Source organism: Mirounga leonina, unplaced genomic scaffold (assembly GCF_011800145.1).
Source record: "Mirounga leonina isolate KUSES-001 unplaced genomic scaffold, KU_Mleo_1.0 Mir_125, whole genome shotgun sequence".
NCBI classification, from domain to species: Eukaryota; Metazoa; Chordata; class Mammalia; order Carnivora; family Phocidae; genus Mirounga; species Mirounga leonina.
The window spans coordinates 1,263,848-1,283,949 of record NW_023270305.1 but is presented as its reverse complement, the minus strand read 5'-3'; the positions used below and the strand labels follow the sequence as shown (position 1 = coordinate 1,283,949).

The 20,102-nt window shown below is 34.9% G+C and overlaps 1 protein-coding gene across 9 annotated transcripts in view; it reads left to right on the top strand.

Moving 5' to 3' along the window:
- The window catches only part of ROCK2 (Rho associated coiled-coil containing protein kinase 2), a 144,205-nt gene that overhangs the window by 59,203 nt on the left and 64,900 nt on the right, over window positions 1-20,102 (top strand). For all 9 annotated transcript variants that reach the window (XM_035000594.1, XM_035000598.1, XM_035000595.1 and 6 more), the window contains exons 2-4: window positions 2,064-2,145; window positions 3,159-3,259; window positions 19,341-19,478. In XM_035000594.1, the coding sequence (XP_034856485.1) occupies window positions 2,064-2,145; window positions 3,159-3,259; window positions 19,341-19,478 (321 nt within the window). The remainder of the gene's footprint in view (window positions 1-2,063; window positions 2,146-3,158; window positions 3,260-19,340; window positions 19,479-20,102) is intronic.

The window sequence follows — 20,102 nt, the reverse complement described above, 5'->3', positions numbered from 1 at the left end:
TTGTATATACACTATCTTTTTTATCCATGCATCTACTGATGGACACTTAGGTTGTTTCCATATCTTGGCTGTTGCAAATAATGGTGCAGTTAGCTTAGGGGTGCATATATCTTTTCAAGTAGGTGTTTTCATATTCTTCAGATCAATACCCAGAAGTGGAATATCTGTCTCACATTGTACTTCTATTCTTAATTTTTTGAGGAATCTCCATATTGTTTTCTATTGTGGCTGCACCAATTTACAATCCCATCAGTAGTGTGTGAGAGGGTTCCTTTTTCTCCACATCCTCTCTGACATGTTATTTCTTGTCTTTGATAATAGCTATTCTAATAAGTATTAGGTGATGTCTCATTATGGTTTTGATTTGCATTTCCCTAGTTATTAGTGATGTTCAGCATCTTTTCATTGTACCTGTTGGCCATGTGGATGTCTTCTTTGGAGAAATGTTTCTTCAGATCCTCTGCCCATTTTTTAAATCAAGTTTTTGGTTTTTTTGTTGTTGAGATGTAGGATTTCTTTATATATTTTGGATAATAACCCCTTATTAGATATGTGGTTTGCTGATCTCCCATTCAGTAGGTTTTCTTTGCTGTGTGGAAGCTTTTTGGTTTGATATAGTCCCATTTGTTTATTTTTATTTTTCATTCCTTGCCTTTGGAGTCAGATACACAAAGATGTCACTAAGACCTATGTTAAGAAGCTTACCACCTGTGTTTTCTTCTAGGAATTTTATGGTTTCAGGTCTTACATTCAAGTCTTTAATCTATTTTGAGGTAATTTTTGTGTATGGTGTAAGATAGTGGTCTAGTTTCATTTCTTTGCATGTAGCTACCTAGTTTTCCCGACACCACTTATTGAAGACTGTCCTTTCTCCATTATATGTTCTTCCTCCTTTGTCAGAGATTAATTGTCCATATATGTATTAGTTTATTTCTGGGCTTTCAATCTGTTCTCTTGCTCTGTGTGTCTGTTTTTGTAGCAATACCATACTGTTTTGATTACTGTAGCTTTGTAGTATAGTTTGAAATCTGGGAGCATGATATCCCCAGCTTTGTTCTTCTTTCTCAAGATTGCTTCGGCTCTTTGGTAACTTTTGTGGTTCTGTACAAATTTTACAATTATTTGTTACAGTTCTATGAAGTATGCCATTGGAATTTTGATGGGTATTGCTTTGAATCTGCAGATTGCTTGGGTGGTATGGACATTTTAATATTAACTCTTCTAATCCATAAGTAGAGAATATCTTTCCATTTATTTGTTTCTTCTTCAGTTTCTTTCATGAGTGTCTTACAGTTTCCAGTGTGCAGGTCTTTCACCTTGGTTAAATTTATTCCTAGGTATTTCATTCTTTTTGACGCAATTGTAAATGGGATTATTTTCTTAATTTCTTTATAGTCTGTATTTGTTAAAGTTAAAAGCTTGGTGAAATTTTATTGGACATTTGAAGAGAGAATGGAAGACATTTGACTAGCAAAAATAATAGTGGATGCATATTTTCTTTTTAAGATTTTATTTTTAAGTAATTTCTACACCCAGTGTGGGGGCTCAAAGCCATAATCCTGAGATTGAGTCGCATATTCTATCGGCTGAGCCAGCCAGGCACCCCAGGGGATGCATATTTTAAAATGACATTTTTCTAGGGGCACATCAGTGGCTCAGTTGGTTAAGCATTCAACTCTTGATTTTGGCTCAGGTCATGATCTCAGGTTGTGAGCTTGAGCCCGTCCTTGGGCTCTGCGCTGGGTGTGAAGCCTGCTTAAGATTCTCTGTCCCTCTTCCTCTGCCCCTCCCCACCTCTCCAAATAAATAAATAAAGACCTACATACATAAATGACATTTTTCTATTGGCTAAAATAACAAAGGAAAACATGATAGGATCATTCATATTTTCTGGCAGAAGTTAGCAAACAAGTTAGGGCTGTTAGATATGGAGCCACTGGGCAATTTCATATCAAAGTGGATTGATATTTAGCAAGAACAACATATAATAAAATTTAAAGACTTTTTGAATACTTGGAAATTGTAACAACTTTCTTCTTCCTTTTTTATTTTGTGTTAAACAGGATGGCTTAAATTCCTTGGTCCTTGATTTGGATTTTCCTGCTTTGAGAAAAAACAAGAATATAGATAATTTTTTAAATAGATGTGAGTAAACTTTATATTTGATCCTATCACTATACTTTTGATGAGATTTATATTACAGTCTATACATTATTAACCTTAAGTATTTTTTAGCTTACTATTTGAATACTAGCATATTTTCAAAGCAAAACCTCAGAACTAGTTGCAGTTTGTAAAGTAGGTAGAGTTCAAGATTTTGTATAAATTATTAAGACCGATGATTTCAGGATAGGTTATTTATGGCAGCTCAAAGAGAACTTTTAAATTAATATTAACAATATTAAGACTTAGGTTTACATTACCCAGGAGACTTAATGAGCTTTATGTTTATATAAATGTAGACATTTCAATCTAGCTAATGAAAGATAATGTGATAACAATTATTGTCATATATGCAGTGACTTAATATTTGCCAGTATTGATGTTGCAGCGAAGGTGTAAATGAGGTTGAATTCTAAGGATAAATTCTCAAAATAATTCAATATATAGTTTATATCAACACAGTAAGCTTTTTAAGTTGGAATTGTCAGAGACTGGGCTATTTTCATAATTAAACAATCTTGTCTATAGTTACCATACCTATAATATGTGATTACTACTTTTCAAAGAAGTAGGCTACTAAAATTTATTACTAAGATTAGCCTTGCAAGTAATGTCATAGCAGCTCTCTGTCATGATTCAGAATGCACTCTAGGACTGCGTGGGTCATCACTGTTTTAGCTGTCATCTTGTCAAGCAACAGAGTCAGAAATGGAATAGCTTAACTGCTGCTTTTTTGTAGTCAGTATTGTTTGTTTTATGTGTTAAGAAACCATAGAGTTTTGGTTCTTTGATGTAAAGTTAGTATGTGTCTTGGATTTTTAAATAGTAACCTTTGAAAACTGACAGATTTAGCTAAAAACTAAATCCAGTTTCTTGAAATAAAAATCTGTTTACAAATATAGTGATTTTTAAAAAATTTTTTATTGTTAGTTAATCACCATCAAATATAGTGATTATTAAAAGTATTGCTTATAAATATGATCTTTCTATTGCAGATGAGAAAATTGTGAAAAAAATCAGAGGTCTACAGATGAAGGCAGAAGACTATGATGTTGTTAAAGTTATTGGAAGAGGTGCTTTTGGTGAAGTGCAGCTGGTAAGAAAGTTTTGTTTTATTGTTATTTTATTTTTGAAGACAGGGTTTTGTGAAATATTATCAGTAGCTTCTGAGTAGATCTTATTATTTTTTTTTTTTTAAAGATTTTATTTATTTATTTGAGACAGAGAGAATGAGAGAGAGAGAGAGCATGAGAGGGAGGAGAGTCAGAGGGAGAAGCGGACTCCCCGCCGAGCAGGGAGCCCGATGCGGGACTCGATCCCGGGACTCCAGGATCATGACCTGAGCCGAAGGCAGTCGCTTAACCAACTGAGCCACCCAGGCGCCCCTGAGTAGATCTTATTTTTATGCCCAGCCATGCCAGAGTTAGTTTTGTGAGCTTGGTCAAGTCATTCCATCTCAGAGAACCTGAGTGTCTTCATCTATAAAAGGAGGTACTTGTAAACGATAAACACCAGGTCTCTTCCAGTGCTGAAACACTGAGATTTAGGATATATTAGGCCAACTTGATTTCACACATGACCTATGTAGCAGCTAATATTCCAAGAACTATTGTGTTTTTATTTAATGTGTTAAGATTAATAACATTTTTGTTTAACTGAGATTTATTTAGATATATTAGTAACCCAACAAAGACATTTAATATGAAATTTATCTTTGCAGACAAAAGTGGTACCAACTGGAAATATTATAAATGTTTGTAATAAATATTTCATTTATATATTAATTAGGAACTGTAATAATATTCCTGTTTTCATCACTTGAGTATGAAACTCTGCTGTTTTGTGCTTACAGATTATTGTCTTTGTTCAAATTATGGGGTCACTCAACAGTGTTTTTCACTCAACACTGTTATACTTTTTTTGATGGAGCTTGAGAAAAGCACTGCTCACTGTGTATCAGCATAGCTTCTTTGGGAACAAGTCATGACAGACTAACTTTTGTCTTTGTCATCTCTTTAATTTCTTCTTTGATAGGTCTATTGAACTTGTAGATCAGGGTGGTGTAATAGGTGTGATATACATCTATTAGATATTTCAGAAAGTCTGATATACTTGAAGAGGATATGGAAAAATGTCAGTGAATAAGGATATCAGTCGGCAGCTTTGCGTAGCCAGTGAGGTTTATCCGAGGCATGATTATTGCTAATTCTAACTAATAGATGTATTCTAAGGAGGCTGATGAAGGCATAAGTGGTACCTTGGACAGAGATCCCCAGGGACAGGTTTGTTCTCCTATTCATGGTTTTATTAATGAGGCATTTATTGTATGGAGGCAATGGTGACATGTTAAGTAATCTTACAAATGAGTTAAAACTGAAGTATGAGGATGTTTTCAAATGATAAGCCAAAATCCAGAAATAATCAGTTGGGAAGGTCATTGGCCAGATAGAAGAAGTGGAATTTAACCAGAGGAAAAACCTATAGTTAGAGGTGAAGAACTCAAGAGATAGATTCCTTAACAGTAATTATGAATTAAAGAACAAATTTCCTTGAATGTAAACCACGCAAGAGTCATTGGTGATGTGGCTGCCCAAAATAGTAAAGAAAGTTTGGATTGCTTTGATACAGACTTTCTCTATTTTGAGATGATTGGGCCATACTGCATCATTTATTCATTCTAGATGCTCTCTTGCCCTGTTTTAAAGGGCACATTAATAGAGAGTACTCGAGGGATGAAATGCTCAGGGACTTGAAACAATGCCCTCTGAGGTGTGGTGGAAGGAATTGAGAAGTTAACATGGAGTAGATTTGAGGAGTGGGCTGCCTTTGAAAGTAATGCTATTTTTGCTTTGTTTTTGAGTCATTGAAAGTGGTGAAGCCTTGGCTAGTAGAATGCCCATGGGACAAGGGTCAGAGATTAGATTTTGTGACAATTGAGTTATGGAAGGTCCTGTAAGATAGGGAAAATATAAAGTAGTTGAATCCTACTTCTGCCATGGTCTAACTCAAAGATAATGGTGAGTATAGACAAGTTTCTCAATCTCCCTGAGTTCCAAACTATAGAATACAGATGATAATACCTATGTAATGGGGTTCTTGTAGGGGATTAAGTGAATTAAAAATAAATAAGCCTAGTTATAGTGTTCCTTAAGTGTTAGCCACTGTTACTATTGCCTATTTGATACATAGATTCATACTACAAGTATATAAAATAAATACATTGTTTCTTCATACTCAGGATTTAGTGTAGATAAAGAGGAGAGACTAGAATTTGGAGTTCTGTTTTTTGAAGGAAATATGACAGATCCTGACTTGTCATGTTTTTATAGCAATGTAGTCATTGTTCTGCATTAGGTGAATTTGATCATTCAATTTCAGTACATTCAAGAAAGGAAAAGAAAAGGCTTTTATTTTTGTTGTTAATCTTCCATTCCAAATTTTATTTTGTCCACAAAACATGCAGAAACAAAGTCACATGTTTTTAAAAATGAAAAATATTTTAACATTCCATTAATCTGATGACCTGACCCAAGAAGTTGGAGCATGTTTGTTTTGGCTTTAGCTCTTGGTTCTGTTACCTTTGGCATGGACTTTTTAAAAGAAGGATGAGATTGAAAAGGAAAAGTCCAAGTGCTTCTTTCATAGTCTTTTAAAGTTGCTTTGTATGTTGTAGATAAATTGGTTTGACAGATCTGTAGGCAGTGTTCCACATTTGGCACATCTTTATGATTATGTTTTTCTAGTCATCTGAAGAAAGTTTTACAATAGTAGGTGCAAATTTGTCTTTCCTTGTGAAATACTTTTTAGCCAAGTTAAAAATACCACAAAGGGCCCACCAGTCAGTTTCTAAAAGAAAATTCTTGTTGTAAAAGTAACTTTGGTGTGTCACAGCAGCTATACCAAAGTACTTAAGAGCTAGAATCAGACTACTTATGGTTGAATTCTAACTCTGACTAGCTGTCAGTGCAGACAAGTTACTTAATCACTCTGTGCCTCAGTTTCTTATCTGTTAAATGAAGATAACAGTGACAGTTTTACCCCATAGGGTTACTGGGACAATTAAATGTAATTAAATTTGGAACAGTTCTTGGAATATAGTAAGTGCTTAGTAAATGTTAGCAGTTCATTGTCACACAGAAAATGGTTCATTTATCCATCCATCAATGAATAATCAGGATCTGTTACATTTCAGGAGCTGTGCTAGCCGCTTTTTTTTTTTTTTTTAAGATTTTATTTATTTATTTGAGAGAGAGAGAATGAGAGAGAGCACATGAGACGGGGGAGGGTCAGAGGGAGAAGCAGACTCCCTGCCGAGCAGGGAGCCCGATGCGGGACTCGATCCAGGGACTCCAGGATCATGACCTGAGCCGAAGGCAGTCGCTCAACCAACTGAGCCACCCAGGAGCCCTGTGCTAGCCTCTTAAAGATACAATAGCATAGCTTCAATCTTTCTGGAAGTGGTAGTTTTGTGGAGGAGAAAAGAATTTTACTTTAAACAAGTAAAGTATTTTCAAATTATGATAAATACTTGAAGGAAAAGATCTGGATGTTATGAGAGAAAAATGGAGGGTTGTGCTTAATTCAGGTGTGGGTGTTAGGAAAGGCCTCACTATGAGAAAATGACAATGGAGATACGATGTAAAGGAGGTAGTCACATGAAAAAGAGGGAGTGGGGCGGGAGTCAAAAAACAGAGGGAATAGCATGTGAAAATGTCAAGAGTCAGGAAAGTGCCAAGTCATTTAGTTTATTTGGGCATAGATTTCCTCACCTGAAAAAGGCATTTTCTGATAGATTGAAAAGTTTTATAATTCGAGGAGGGCAAAATTAGTTTATTGTCTTTTTTTTCCTATCTATAGAGGTGATGTACATTTTATGTTTTTATATCATGAAAAGTCTGGGACATGGATGATTTTATCTGCTATCACTGTTGTTTTTGGATTGTTTTTCACATCTCATTTTTATGGACAATAATATTATTCAGTATAGTATATTGATTAAGATCAGTACTTTGGAAGAATAGTCAAAGTCAACTACTTTTGTTTCCATTCTACAGTATATAGATTTCCTGTCATCAAAGCTTTAATTTCCTTATCTTGGAGTAGCACTAATAATAGAACGTAACAAGATTTTTTGTGAGGATTAAATTAGGCTGTGCATGTGTGGTACTTACCGGGATCTGGCACATTGTAGGTATTAAGTAAATATTATCTGTTGTCACTTTTGTCAGTTCCTATGCATTTATGAATTTAAATGTTTTAATTTTAAATAAATAATCAGAAGTCTTGCTCTAACTTTTTTTTTTTTTTAAAGATTTTATTTATTTATTTGAGACAGAGAGAATGAGAGAGAGAGCACATGAGACGGGGGAGGGTCAGAGGGAGGAGCAGACTCCCTGCAGAGCAGGGAGCCCGATGCGGGACTCGATCCAGGGACTCCAGGATCATGACCTGAGCCGAAGGCAGTCGCTTAACCAACTGAGCCACCCAGGCGCCCCGTTGCTCTAACTTTTATATGTATTTATATGTGTTGGTTCGCTAGAGCCACCATAACAAAATACCACTAATTGTGGCTTAACCAGCAGAAATTTATTTTCTCATAGTTCTGGAGGCTACAAGTTCAAAATCAAGGTGTTGGCAGGTTTGGTTTCTCCTGAGGCCTCTCTCCTTGGCTTGTGGATGGCCACCTTCTGTTGTGTCCTGACATGGTCTTTCCTCTCTGCTTGCATATGCCTGATGTGTCACTCTGTATGTCCTAATTGCCTGTTCTTAGAAGGACACCAGTCACTTAATAGCCTCATGTTAACTTAATCACCTCTTTGATGTCCCTGTCTCCAAATACAGTCACATTCTAAGGTACTGGAGGTCAGGATTTTAAAATATAACAGGGGTGGGGGCGGCACATAGCACACGGTTCATCCTGTTAGAGTGTGTATGTATGTTGGGATGAACTTTTCAGTGAGATTACTTTTTTGAACAGATATGCATGCTTACTTTGTTTATGGTTATTCACTTACCTTGCACATAATCTTTTCTTTGAAAAAGAAACTTACAAATTCTAGCCTTGCAAATGTGTTCTTAAGATAGGTATTTAGTCTTAATCTCTATTAATAGAATTATACATTGTTCTTCAATATTCCTTTGGTTAATTGATTAGCAAATGTTTATGTAATGTCTGGTACCATGATAAGCATTGACAATACATTGTATAGGTAAACTACTCAGACAAGGTACCTGCATTCATGGAGGTTTTATTTTGAGCTAGCTGCTATTTAGGTTTCAAAAAGAAATTGTGGTCTAGGTTCTAAAAATAGAGTTCTAAGTTAACTTTCTTAATCGTAGTGCATATTTGTTAAAAATTACCTAATTATGATTCTTTATTTGGGGGAGATGTATAAAAACAAGACTTCATGGTTAATAGTGGAAATATTTTTAGCATTTTTGTTTTTGAAGTTTTATCTTCTTCTTTTAGAGTTTGGGGACATTATCTTTCGTTGGTTTCGTGATGTTGCCTACTCATTTTTCTTAAGAAGAGCGTTCATTAGGGGCACCTCGGTGGCTCAGTCAGTTAGTTGTCCTACTCTTAATCTCAGCTCAGGTCTTGATGTCAGGGTCAGGAGTTCAAGCCCTGCACTGAGTTTCATGCTGGGCTTGGAGCCTACTTAAAGAAAAAAAAAAAAACAAAGAAAAGAAAAGTGCTCATTACATTTTTCCTGGTGGTTGTTTTATGTAAAACTACACAAATTAATATATGAATGCATTCTCAATCTCAAAGGTCTAAGTTGCTTAGAATTGGGTAGAATAAAATGTGAAAATCTCCTTTTATCATGTCTTCTCTTTATTTCATTTTCAAACATAAAGGTTACTAGCCTTTTGATATCCTTTTAGTGATTTGATAATTGGAAACATTTGGGAACTGTTAACAAAACTAAGGCCAAATTATTTTCAGTGGATATTTATATTTTATTGTAATTATTTTCTTTTTAGGAAAGTTAAAATCTTTCTCGAGTTATAAAAATTGCATCAATGCCAGTTATTCTCCCTTAAAAACAAAAATTCTTTTATTTATACAACAGGTAGATTCATAGTAGAATAAGAAAGTAAGCCATCATTATACTTTTTAAAATCCCTGATTGTCCCACTACTTTTATTACTTTGATGTATAGCTTTCTGACTTCCATTTCTTCTAAAGATATGCATAACGTATGGGTTGTCTTCTTTGTATTAAGGGATCATATTATATATATGTGGTTTTGTAATTTATGGTTTTTTTATGTAACATTAAATAATAACACACACTTTTATAGCAGTTACAACATTACAGGCAGGCTTTTAAGCAACTTCTATATAGTAACTAGTCTTCATAGCACTCCTTTAGATGTTATTACTATCATGCCCATTTGACAGATGGGGAAGTTCAGATAGATAGGATGAACAACCTGCCAAAGTTCACATAACTACCAAGTAGTTGAACGGAGACTTGAAGTAGGTAGAGGACTCCATAGTCGATTTTCTTTGTTGTATGGTCATAATCATTTTTCTGTGCCAATAAATACAGACTTTATAAGTTACATTATTGGCTTCATGGGGTTTCACTCTCCTCTTACTAGTATTCAGTTGTTCTCCTTTCTTGAAATATCACTCTTTCCTATTTACTGGCTCTTCTTTCTTCGTTTCCTTAGTGGTTCATTCTCCACCTGACTTCTACTAAATATCATAGTTCCAAAGGCTCAGCTCTTTGATCTGCATTCTCTCCTAAGGTGCACTCTACTATTCCTGTGACTTTAAATATAATCTATATGATGTCAAGGCTCAGATTCATAGCTGCTGCTCAAAATTTTCTAGTTTGCTCTCTAAACTCATATCCATGATGGCTTATTTGACATCTCCATTAAGATGTGTCACATCTAAAACATGTGAAATTAGAATGCTTGATTCCCTCTCTAACTTATCCACAAATGTGTAACACATCTTAATAAATGGCTCCACTATCAACCTTGTTGCTCAAGCCAAAAAATTAGAAATCATTGTTGATTTCTCTTTTGTTCATTTCTTAAATTTAATTTTTCAATAAGTCCTGCTCATAACAGTTCTCTAGTCTTTTTGTTGTTGTTGTTCACTGTTACCACTGTCATCCAAGATACCTTTTGTTCCCGGTCAGGTATTGAGCATCTCCTTTATATTTTACTTTGCTTTCCACTTCTGCTAACAATGTTTCACCATTGGACTGTTGATTTTGGTTTGGCAGGTGCTGATGGAGAAATTATCAGGACTATGCTTATTAAATCTGTAATTTATGCTATCCAGGCTCAGGTGGACCCACATTACTGTTTCACTGACTGTTTTCCCCATACTTCATATTCTTGTATTTTCATGTATCAATCCTGTCCCATTTTGGGTGTGGGTATATAATAGAATCAGTTAGGGACTTTTCTAACATGTTTTCTGTTTTCCTTATTTCCCCATCTGTCTATATCTCAATATATAAAGGATGGGAAATACAGATCTATCTGCCTAATATAAACTGCTGCCAATTTGAACTTTTTAAAATATATTCATTGTATCTCTCATTTGCAATTCATGGCTCCCTTAACTACTAAATGAAGCACAAAGTCTTCATCCTGGCCTTCTAGGCCCTTTTTAAAAGATGTCACCAATTTTATCTTTTAACCCTTATTTTCGTTTATACTATTCATTCTGGGCAGGCTACTCATTCTGAGAATGCTCTTTGTTTTCTTGACTGTTTCTTCAATCATGTTTCACTTTCTCTCTGTGTTCATTTTAAAGGAAAACTTTTTCTTATTATTCTCCTTTCTACCCTTTATCTGAGAGTGATCTTTCCACTGCATGTTTTAATTTAATACATTTATGTAACTTACCATATTATTTCTTATACTGTAGTTTATGTGTATATTTCTTTGAATCCTTTTATATTGTAAATTTTTTGAGAGTAGGAACCATGTCTTTCTTTAGAATACTTTTGGCATTCCCATCAGGGGTCATAGCTGCTTATCTGAAAATAGTTTGCCAATCTGGGGAGATTATCTTTAGTTAAGTACACAGTTTAGGAGGAATATCTGTAGAGCTGCAAGGAGAAAGGGAGAGCCCTCACTATGTAGGGATTTGTCAGTGCCAACTGTAGACATTGGTAAGTGATGTGTGTGTGCAGCCAGATCATATCCGTGATTGGATTTTTCTTGTCTTTTTATATCCTGTACAACACAGAACCTGAAACATAGAAAGTTTTTATTGAAGTGAATTGATTGTGATTCCTCGTAATCCCTGGGCTCAGATGTTTCCTGGGATCGAATGTGCAAAAAAGATACAGGCTCTGTGACAGACTCAAGTCAGATATGAAATGAGGATCTTGTTCTTTTTTTCCTTTCCCACTGGCTTGCTTTTAATTTAATTGGTTTAAACTAAGCTTTTAAAGTAGAATCAACCAGAAGGAAAGAGTATAGGGGAAATGATTTTCTAACACTTGTCATGTCAACTCAAATTTTTAATTCCTTTTTTGGAGTAAAACAGGCTCTTCACTGGTTACAGAGTTATTTCTGAGTTGCAAGAATTATCTCCTTCCCTCCATGCTTTTGTAATTCCTGTATTTCCTCATCCAGTCTTGGCTGCCACAACCAGACATTTTTAGTGAAAACCTTAGCAGCACACATTAACTGCTTCAGTCTGTCAAACTGGATCTTATAAAAATAATCTATTGTAATTTTTGATACTAAAAGACAAATTTGAAAATCTCAAATGGGGCATTTTGGTTAGAATAATTTTTGAAAATTTTTTGTCCATAAATGTTCTATGAGATCTAGGTCCATTTTAGGATTTTCCAAGCATGTCTTTTCTCTAGCTACACTTAGGGAAGTTTCATCTGCTTAAAAAATTTTTTTAAGAAGTACATATTTGCTATAGAAAATAAAATTAAGCAAATATAAGAACATAGAAATCACCCAGAATTCTGTCATTTCAGATAAAGCCACTGTTAACCCTTAGACCCTTTTTGTGTGTTATATATATATGCTGGGGGTAGAATATCATTTAGAGAATAGGAGCAGCTTTTTTGTCTGTCACATACTCAGTGTAGTGACATAAGGGAAACACACGTAAAGGTTCATGATAGAATGAACTAAGTTCTATTTGTCCATGGTGGTGTTAGCTAACATTTTCATCGAGTATATTCTGTGTGCGAAGTATTTATAGTCATAGTCTCATTTTATCTTTGCAACAGTTCTTTGAGATTCTTACATAGATGACGTCCTGAAACTTAGAAGGGTTAAGTAAGTTGGCCCCATAGTTCATGAACGGCTAAGATTTTTGCAAAGGTTTATTGACATCTAAATCCATGCTTTTAAGCAGTACTCTGTACAGTATGGTAATGAATAGCTCCTATATCTGACTGTTTATCCATCCATATTGAATAGAGGAGGAACAAAGGGGAGTGTACAGAGATGCTGAGGGAGATTATAATAGAATCATTCAGAAAGATACATCCTCAGAAGGAAGATCAATGGAAACCAGCTTTTCTAAAGTAAGTGCTTTATTGTAGTACTTTGTATAGTGCTAATGAATTTTAAAAGTATGAGGTAGATGTTTGGCATGAATACAACTATTGCCTCTTAATGTTTGTTCTGTAGATCAAGTCAAAGACTATAAGCTGGTAGTTCCTGACTTTTGTGTTATGAGCCAGTTAAGTGTCCTATCCCAATAGTTTAAATGAAATTCAGGCCTCATTACATAGAGCATTTAGGCAAAATAGTCTTTATTTATTAAAAATTTTATAGCTCTCATATAGACATAGTCATAATTTTGTTGAATTGGATATTCAGCATTTTGCCAACCACAGGGCAACCCCAAAAATGAAAATTTATCCTCTGCCTAAAGGAGCTTATGAAGCAGACATGTATACAACTAATTATAATATTAGATTGTTGTAAGTGCTGTGGAAGTGCAGAGAGAGAAGTAATGTTGCATAAAGAATCAGTCAAAGTAAAGTGATTAAGCATGTTTCTCATGTTCAGAGAAATATACTTATACTGGACTTTTTTGTGTATTTGAATGGTCTTTTTGTTGTAGGTTTGTTTTTGTTTAGTTAATTCAGATATAAAAGATTAAAAATAGAGGCGCCTGGGTAACTCAGTTGGTTAAGCATCCAACTCTTGATTTCGGCTCAGGTCATGATCTCAGGGCCGTGAGATTGAGCCCCATGTCAGGCTCCGTGCTAGGTGTGGAGCCTGCTTAAGATTCTCTCTCTCTCTCCCTCTTACCCCGCTCACCCCCCACTTGCACTTGCGCTCTCTCTCTCTCAAAAAAAAAATAATTAAAAATAAATAAATATTTAACTGTTTTCTGTCAGCTGGCAAACATCTTTTAGTTTTTGTTCATAGCTGTGCTTTACAGAATTTTTAAAACTGTTGTCATGACATGAGTCAAGGGTAAATAATATTACAGTATAAAGTAATTGACTGACCCTTAATGTTTTATGGATTGCTTTTGTAATGAAATAAGGAAACATTCAAAGTCTGATTTGTTCTTAGAATAAATGTAGATTTGAAGAGTGGCAAAAATATGGAAGAAGTAGTACCTTAGCAACCTCTTTCTAATAATGTTTTAATCATTTTTTTTATAACATTTAACAGCATTGCTGGAATGAGCATTTGCTTTGAGCCAACTTGCTAGTTCGATACAAATCAGTTAAAAATCTGGTCTATCTGTTGTGGAAGGGATTTCTGGTTTTCAGATGAGGATCCTTTATCTCCTAATTCTGTGCCCACCACCCATGTTTTCATATTGCTTTCACATGTGTTTATTTTCAGCGTTCTATAAATGTCTACAAATAAAAGGAATTGTTATTCTAGTTTCATAATTTAATATAAAAGATAGATATAATCTGTGACCCTTATCATAACTTTGACCCTTTGCATATAGAATTCTTTTTATGTAAAATTAAAGCATATCAAAACACTTCAAATTTTAAATTTAAAATATTTTAAAATGAGAAGTTATATAACTTATTGATATATTAACTTTTGTAATTGTTACTTGATCAGGCAGTTTTTCTTCTGGGCTGTATTTTCTTTATATCCATAGTGATATTTGGTTTACTTATTATATCAAATACTGAGAGGGGAATGTTAAAATTTCCAACTAAAACTATGGATTTGTCTGTTTCTGTCTTTAGTTCTGTCATTTTTTGTTTCATGAATTTTAAAGCTCATTTATTAGATGCATACATATTTAGAACTTTTAGGCCTTACTGGTGAATTTTACTCCTTTTATCTGCATTTACCCCCCTTTTTTCTTTGCTTTGAAGTCTACTTTATTTGTTACTAATATTGCTCTGTCAGTTTTCTTATCTTTGCTGTTTGTGTGGTACATCTTTTTCTAAAAGTCCTTTTATTTTCAATCTATTTGGTCTTAATATTTAAAATATATGAGATTAGGTTTTGCCTTTTTAATCAATTTTGATAATTTCTGTTTATGAATTGGAGTGTTTAGTCTATTTATATATACCCATATTTTATACTGTTTAATTGCTTTTCAGGCCCCGGAGTCATTGTTTCATTTTCATTTATTTGTTTTTCTCCTTATTCTCCAGATTGATTTGTCTTCAGGTTCACAGACTTCTCTTCTGTCTCCATTCTTTATTAAGCCCTTCTAATGAATTTTTCATTTTTGTTATTTTTCAGTTAAAGAAATTCTAGTTTCTTTTTTACAGTTTGTATTTCTCTGTTGATATTTTCCTCTATTCACTCATTGTGACTACTTTTTCCTTTTTTTCTTTAACATACTTTCCTTTAGTTATTCCAACATATTTGTAAGAGACATTTAAAGTGTTTGTTAGCTAAGGTCAGTGTTTTGGGGATTGTTTTCTATTGACTGCTTTTTTTCTTGATGATGAGTCACACTTTTGTGCCTAATAAGTACTTTTTATTTACTTATTTATTTTTTAAATGCCTAGATTATTTTTTTAAGCATTTATTTAGTTATTTGACACAGAGAGAGAGCACAAACAGGGGCAGTGGCAGGGGGAGAGGGAGAAGCAGGCTCCTCGCTGAGCAGGGAGCCCAGTGCGGGACTCCATCCCAGGACCCTGGGATCATGACCCGAACCGAAGGCAGACACTTAACCGACTGAGCCACCCAAGTGCCCCAATAAGTAATTTTTAAAATATATACTGATCCTTACAGATATATGATAGAGATTTTTTGTTAGTTACTTTTCCTTGATGTGTTGATTTTCATTCTAATAATCTGTCCAATTGCCTGATGATCACGCTTAACTTGTGCACACTGAATTTTATACTTTGTGCAAAAAGACCAAGTTGTTTCCCAGTCCTTTTAAATGGTAGGACTGAACCTCAAACTCTGCTCCCCTTTTGATCTTTTAGGGATTGGCATTACTAGGCTTTGTTAGATAGTACTAGAACCTTTGCTTTAGCGCATGGTTCTTTGTCCTAAGCTGTCTTACCTGAATGCTCAGGAAATAGCAAGGTTTCTCCATTCTTGTTTGGCTGGAAGTTGATTGTTGTTCTAATGTTATTTAACCTCCAGTGTCTCTGTTTTGTTATCAAGCCCAGAGCAGTTGATCCCTGGTAAACTGGGTACTTTGTCTTTGGATACTCCAGCCCTTGGCAAAGGACTCATATGGTACTTCTAGAGACCTTTTGCATAGCTCTTTAAGGTCCTGTTTTCTGCCCAGCATAATCCAGCTACCTCATTTTTCTTGAACTCTGATCTCTGCCTTCTCAATTCAGCAGGACCACTGTACTTAGCTTAGATGATCACTTGTATGCTTGTTGGGATATTGCCTTCAAGCAGAGTGTCTGGGCAGTTATGGGGGTTGACTTGGTGAGTTTTTCTCCTCTCAGGGATTATAGTCTTGTGCTGCCTAATTTACCGGGCCTGAAAACTGTTGCTTCATATATTTTGCCATTTTGATTGTTGCTTACAGTGTGAGGGCTAGTTCGTATCAGTTTCTGTATCATAGCCAAAGATGCATGATTTGGAGTATATATCTTTATTGTTTAAAGCTAAGACCTTTTTCTGTCTTTTCTGTGAGTGATTTGCTCAAGTCCATACAACAAATACTATTCTTACTGGGGTTTGTTAGGAGGAAAAATCTCTCTATTAAAAAGGTACAGCATTGTATGATTTTTCTAAAATTTTGTTTCATTTTATACAGTATCTGATCTGTAAAGTATGTTGGTTCTTACATATCTTCTCTGGGGAGGACATGAGCATTCCTTTGGTTTACCTTATTTTCATCAATATAAGTACTGATTCTAAACGTGCACAGTACTTGATGAGAGATAACTAGAAATATTACCTGTTGGATTTTTCATAAAACTGCAAATTAATAGCAAATTAATAGAAAAAAAATTTTTTTTCACAGACATTAATTCATTCATCAAATATTTAGTATCTGTTTTAATTGCCAGTGCTGGCATTGTATTTGACACCGAGGATATAATAGAGAATAAAATGGGCATGGGTAACCCCTAACTTTGTTGAACTTATATTCTAATGTGGGAGATAGACAAATACAAGGAAACAACATAAAAAAAATCACAAGTTATGGTATCTGCTAGGAAAACAAATGGAGTTCTGAGGTAGAGAACAGTGAGTTCCTACTTTGGATAGAGTGATCACTCCTTTGAGAAGTTTATATTTCAGCTGAATGAAGGAGCTAGTCTCTGGGGAAGAGGTGAAGTCAGGGACTGTGATGGATTTTCTGTTACCTTCCCAGTACCTGTAACGATCTTGAGGAAAGGTATATTAGAGGAACTGAAAGAAGGTGGTAAGTATGGTTGAAATATGAACAAGGGAAAGAAAATGACGAGATTTAAATTGGGAAGGTGGTTATAGGCTAGATCATTTAGATCTCTGTAGATTTTTGTCAGGAACTCAGTTGCCTCTTCTTTCATCCAACCCTCAGTAGGATGACCATATAATTTGTTGTACAAATAATGGCATACTTCTGAGTGAAAAAGAGCAGTAACTGAATGGAAGACTGTGCTGACCAATGTAATCTGGCCCTGTTCTGGGGAAATCATCCTAATAGTGGCTGTACATATGTAGAAATGGCATAGATAAGTGGTTACTAGCATGGATTCTGGATGCAGCCTACTGTACCTTCATTTTTTTAAAAATGGTTTTATTTATCAGAGAGAGCGAGCAAGTGCACAGGAAGGGACGGGGTGGGGGAGGGAGAAGGAGAGAGAATCTCAAGCAGACTCTATGCTGAGCACAGAGCTTGACACAGGGCTCTATCTCATGACCCAGAAGTCATGACCTGAGCTGAAACCAAGAGTCTGACACAACCAACTGACCACCCAGGTGCCCCAGACTACTGTATCTTTTAATCTTGATTTCTACTCATTGTATAACCCTCAGCAAGTTAATTTCTCTGTGCCTCAAATTTCTCATTTGTAACATGGGGAAGTAATAACCTCATTAGGGTTGTTACAAAGATTAAATAATACATTTATGAAAACACACTGTGCCTACTTTGTAGTAAGCACCTACTCAGTAAATTCATTCTTTTAGCAAATATTTATTCAGAGGTTATTATGTGCCAGGCATTTTACTAGGCACCGTGTATTAAGCAGTGAACAAAACACAAAAATCCTTGCCTTCATTGGGCTTAATTTCTAGTGCAAGACATAATAAAATAAAAGTAAAAAATAAGATATAAGATGGTAATAAGTGCAATGGAGCAAAAGTAAGGAAGAAGGAATGGAATAGGGAATATGTGGGTAGCTGAGGGTGGCTGTAAATTGAAAAATTGAAGTAGCTTGATCAGAGTAGGCCTCACTTAGAAGGTAACATCTGAGCAGGGATCTGAAGGAAGTGAGGGATTGGGTCCTGCTTTAAGGGCTGATTCCAGGCAGAGAGAATAACACATGCGGAGATGAAATGAGAAACTATTGGGGTTTTAAAACAGGAGTGACAGGAAATGGTTTATGTTTTTGAAGGATCACCAGACTGTGGGTGGGTGGGAGTGACAGCGGGGAAACCAGTTTAGGTTATTGTAGGTAATGGACATAAAAGATTTAGATCAGGGTGTTGTTATCAGTGGAGGTAGTTAGAGATGACTGGATTCTGAAACTATTTGAAGGTAGGAATGACATGATTTGCTGGTGAGTTTGATGAGCTGTGTGAGAGAAAAAGAGGAGCCAAAGATTTTTAGCCAGAGCAACTAACTGGAAGGATGAAGATGCCATTTACTAAAATGGGGAAGACTGTAGGAGGAATAAATTCAGGGGTGATGATTTGGAGTTCAGTTTTGGACATCCTATTAGATACCCAAGTATAAATGCTAGCAGTCAGTATTTATTATTAATTATTCAGTAAATGTTAACAATTATAATTGTTAGGTATTTATTGGCTCTGTGGTAGAGTTTGCTGTGGTATATTTAGGATTAAAATGATGGTCAAAAAAAGATACTGTTTTTGCCCTTGTGGAAGTTATAATCTAATAAGGAAGATAAGAATTGATCAAGTAGGGATGCTTGGGTGGCTCAGTTGGTTAAGGATCTGCCTTTGGCTGAGGTCATGATCCTAGGGTCCTGGGATTGAGTCCTGCGTTGGGCTCCTTGCTCAGCGGGGAGCCTGCTTCTCCCTCAGCCTGCCACTCCTACTGCATGTACGGGCGCTCTGTCTCTCTCTGACAAATAAATAAATAAAATCTTTAAAAAAAAAAAAAAAGGAATTGCTCAAATAATCATGTTGGTGGTAGTTTTTTTTCTTAACATAAAAAAACCTTTTAAGTAGGATGCTTTGAAAGAAATAGAGATGACTTAAAATCACAAATATCCCTTGATATCTAAATTTATTAGGTTCTGTTCAGATAGCGATACATGTACATACCTTGAGAATTTCTCATTTAACAATACCTTGTTCTTAAAATTGGTTAGCTTAATTAACATGGAGGAATGAAGCTTTATGAATTTATGGAACCTAGCATTTAAAGGTATTGTGTATTTCATGAAATATTTAGGCTGTTGGGAATTTTCTCTTCTTTTTTTCCATTAAAGATGTTATGCTTTTACTTTTTATTAGTTAGCTAAAGGTCATTTTGTTTTATAACTGAAGTCTTTAATAATAGAATTATAGTATGATATGTTGTTCACCTTTCTCTCACAAAATTATTTTTGTGTTTTAATAAATCTACAGGTTCGTCATAAGGCATCACAGAAGGTTTATGCTATGAAGCTTCTTAGTAAGTTTGAAATGATAAAAAGATCTGATTCTGCTTTTTTCTGGGAAGAGAGAGATATTATGGCCTTTGCCAACAGTCCCTGGGTGGTTCAGGTAAGCATACAGACTTTTATAAGTTTATTTCCCTTTTTTGTAAGTGCTTATTATTCATAAGATATGATTTTATATGCTAAAAATCCTATATCTCACTCACATAGTAACAGTGCAGTCATTTTTAATAAGGTCGGATTCAATATGCTTGTTTAATGTTCCTAAATAGTATGTCATATAGACATGACATGTAATACTTGAATTGGTGTATGAAAGCAAGTATTATTTGCAACTTTTAAAAAATTCCTTTATGAACAATTAGATTGGTTACCAGAATGCCACTATTCCCTGCCTACACTCTCGTGATTTACATAGTAGGAACAATAATCAGCCTGTCTCAAAAAAACCCAAAACTTCCTACAATAAAAATTTTGAAAATTCTCCTGTAGTCCTTTATATATTACCTATGATATAAGACAGTATTGTGCCTCCTAATTGAGCCTCTTACTTGAGTGTAAAGTAAGGAATTTATGGTTGTATTTTGCCTCCTTTTCAATTATATCCCTCATTAACTTTGTTTCTCTAAAGATGTTTTTATACTAATATCTAATTCTGCAAACATTTTTGAACAAGTATCATGAGTAAGATTAGGTATGTACCAATGCATGTTCAGAATGCTTACTTAAA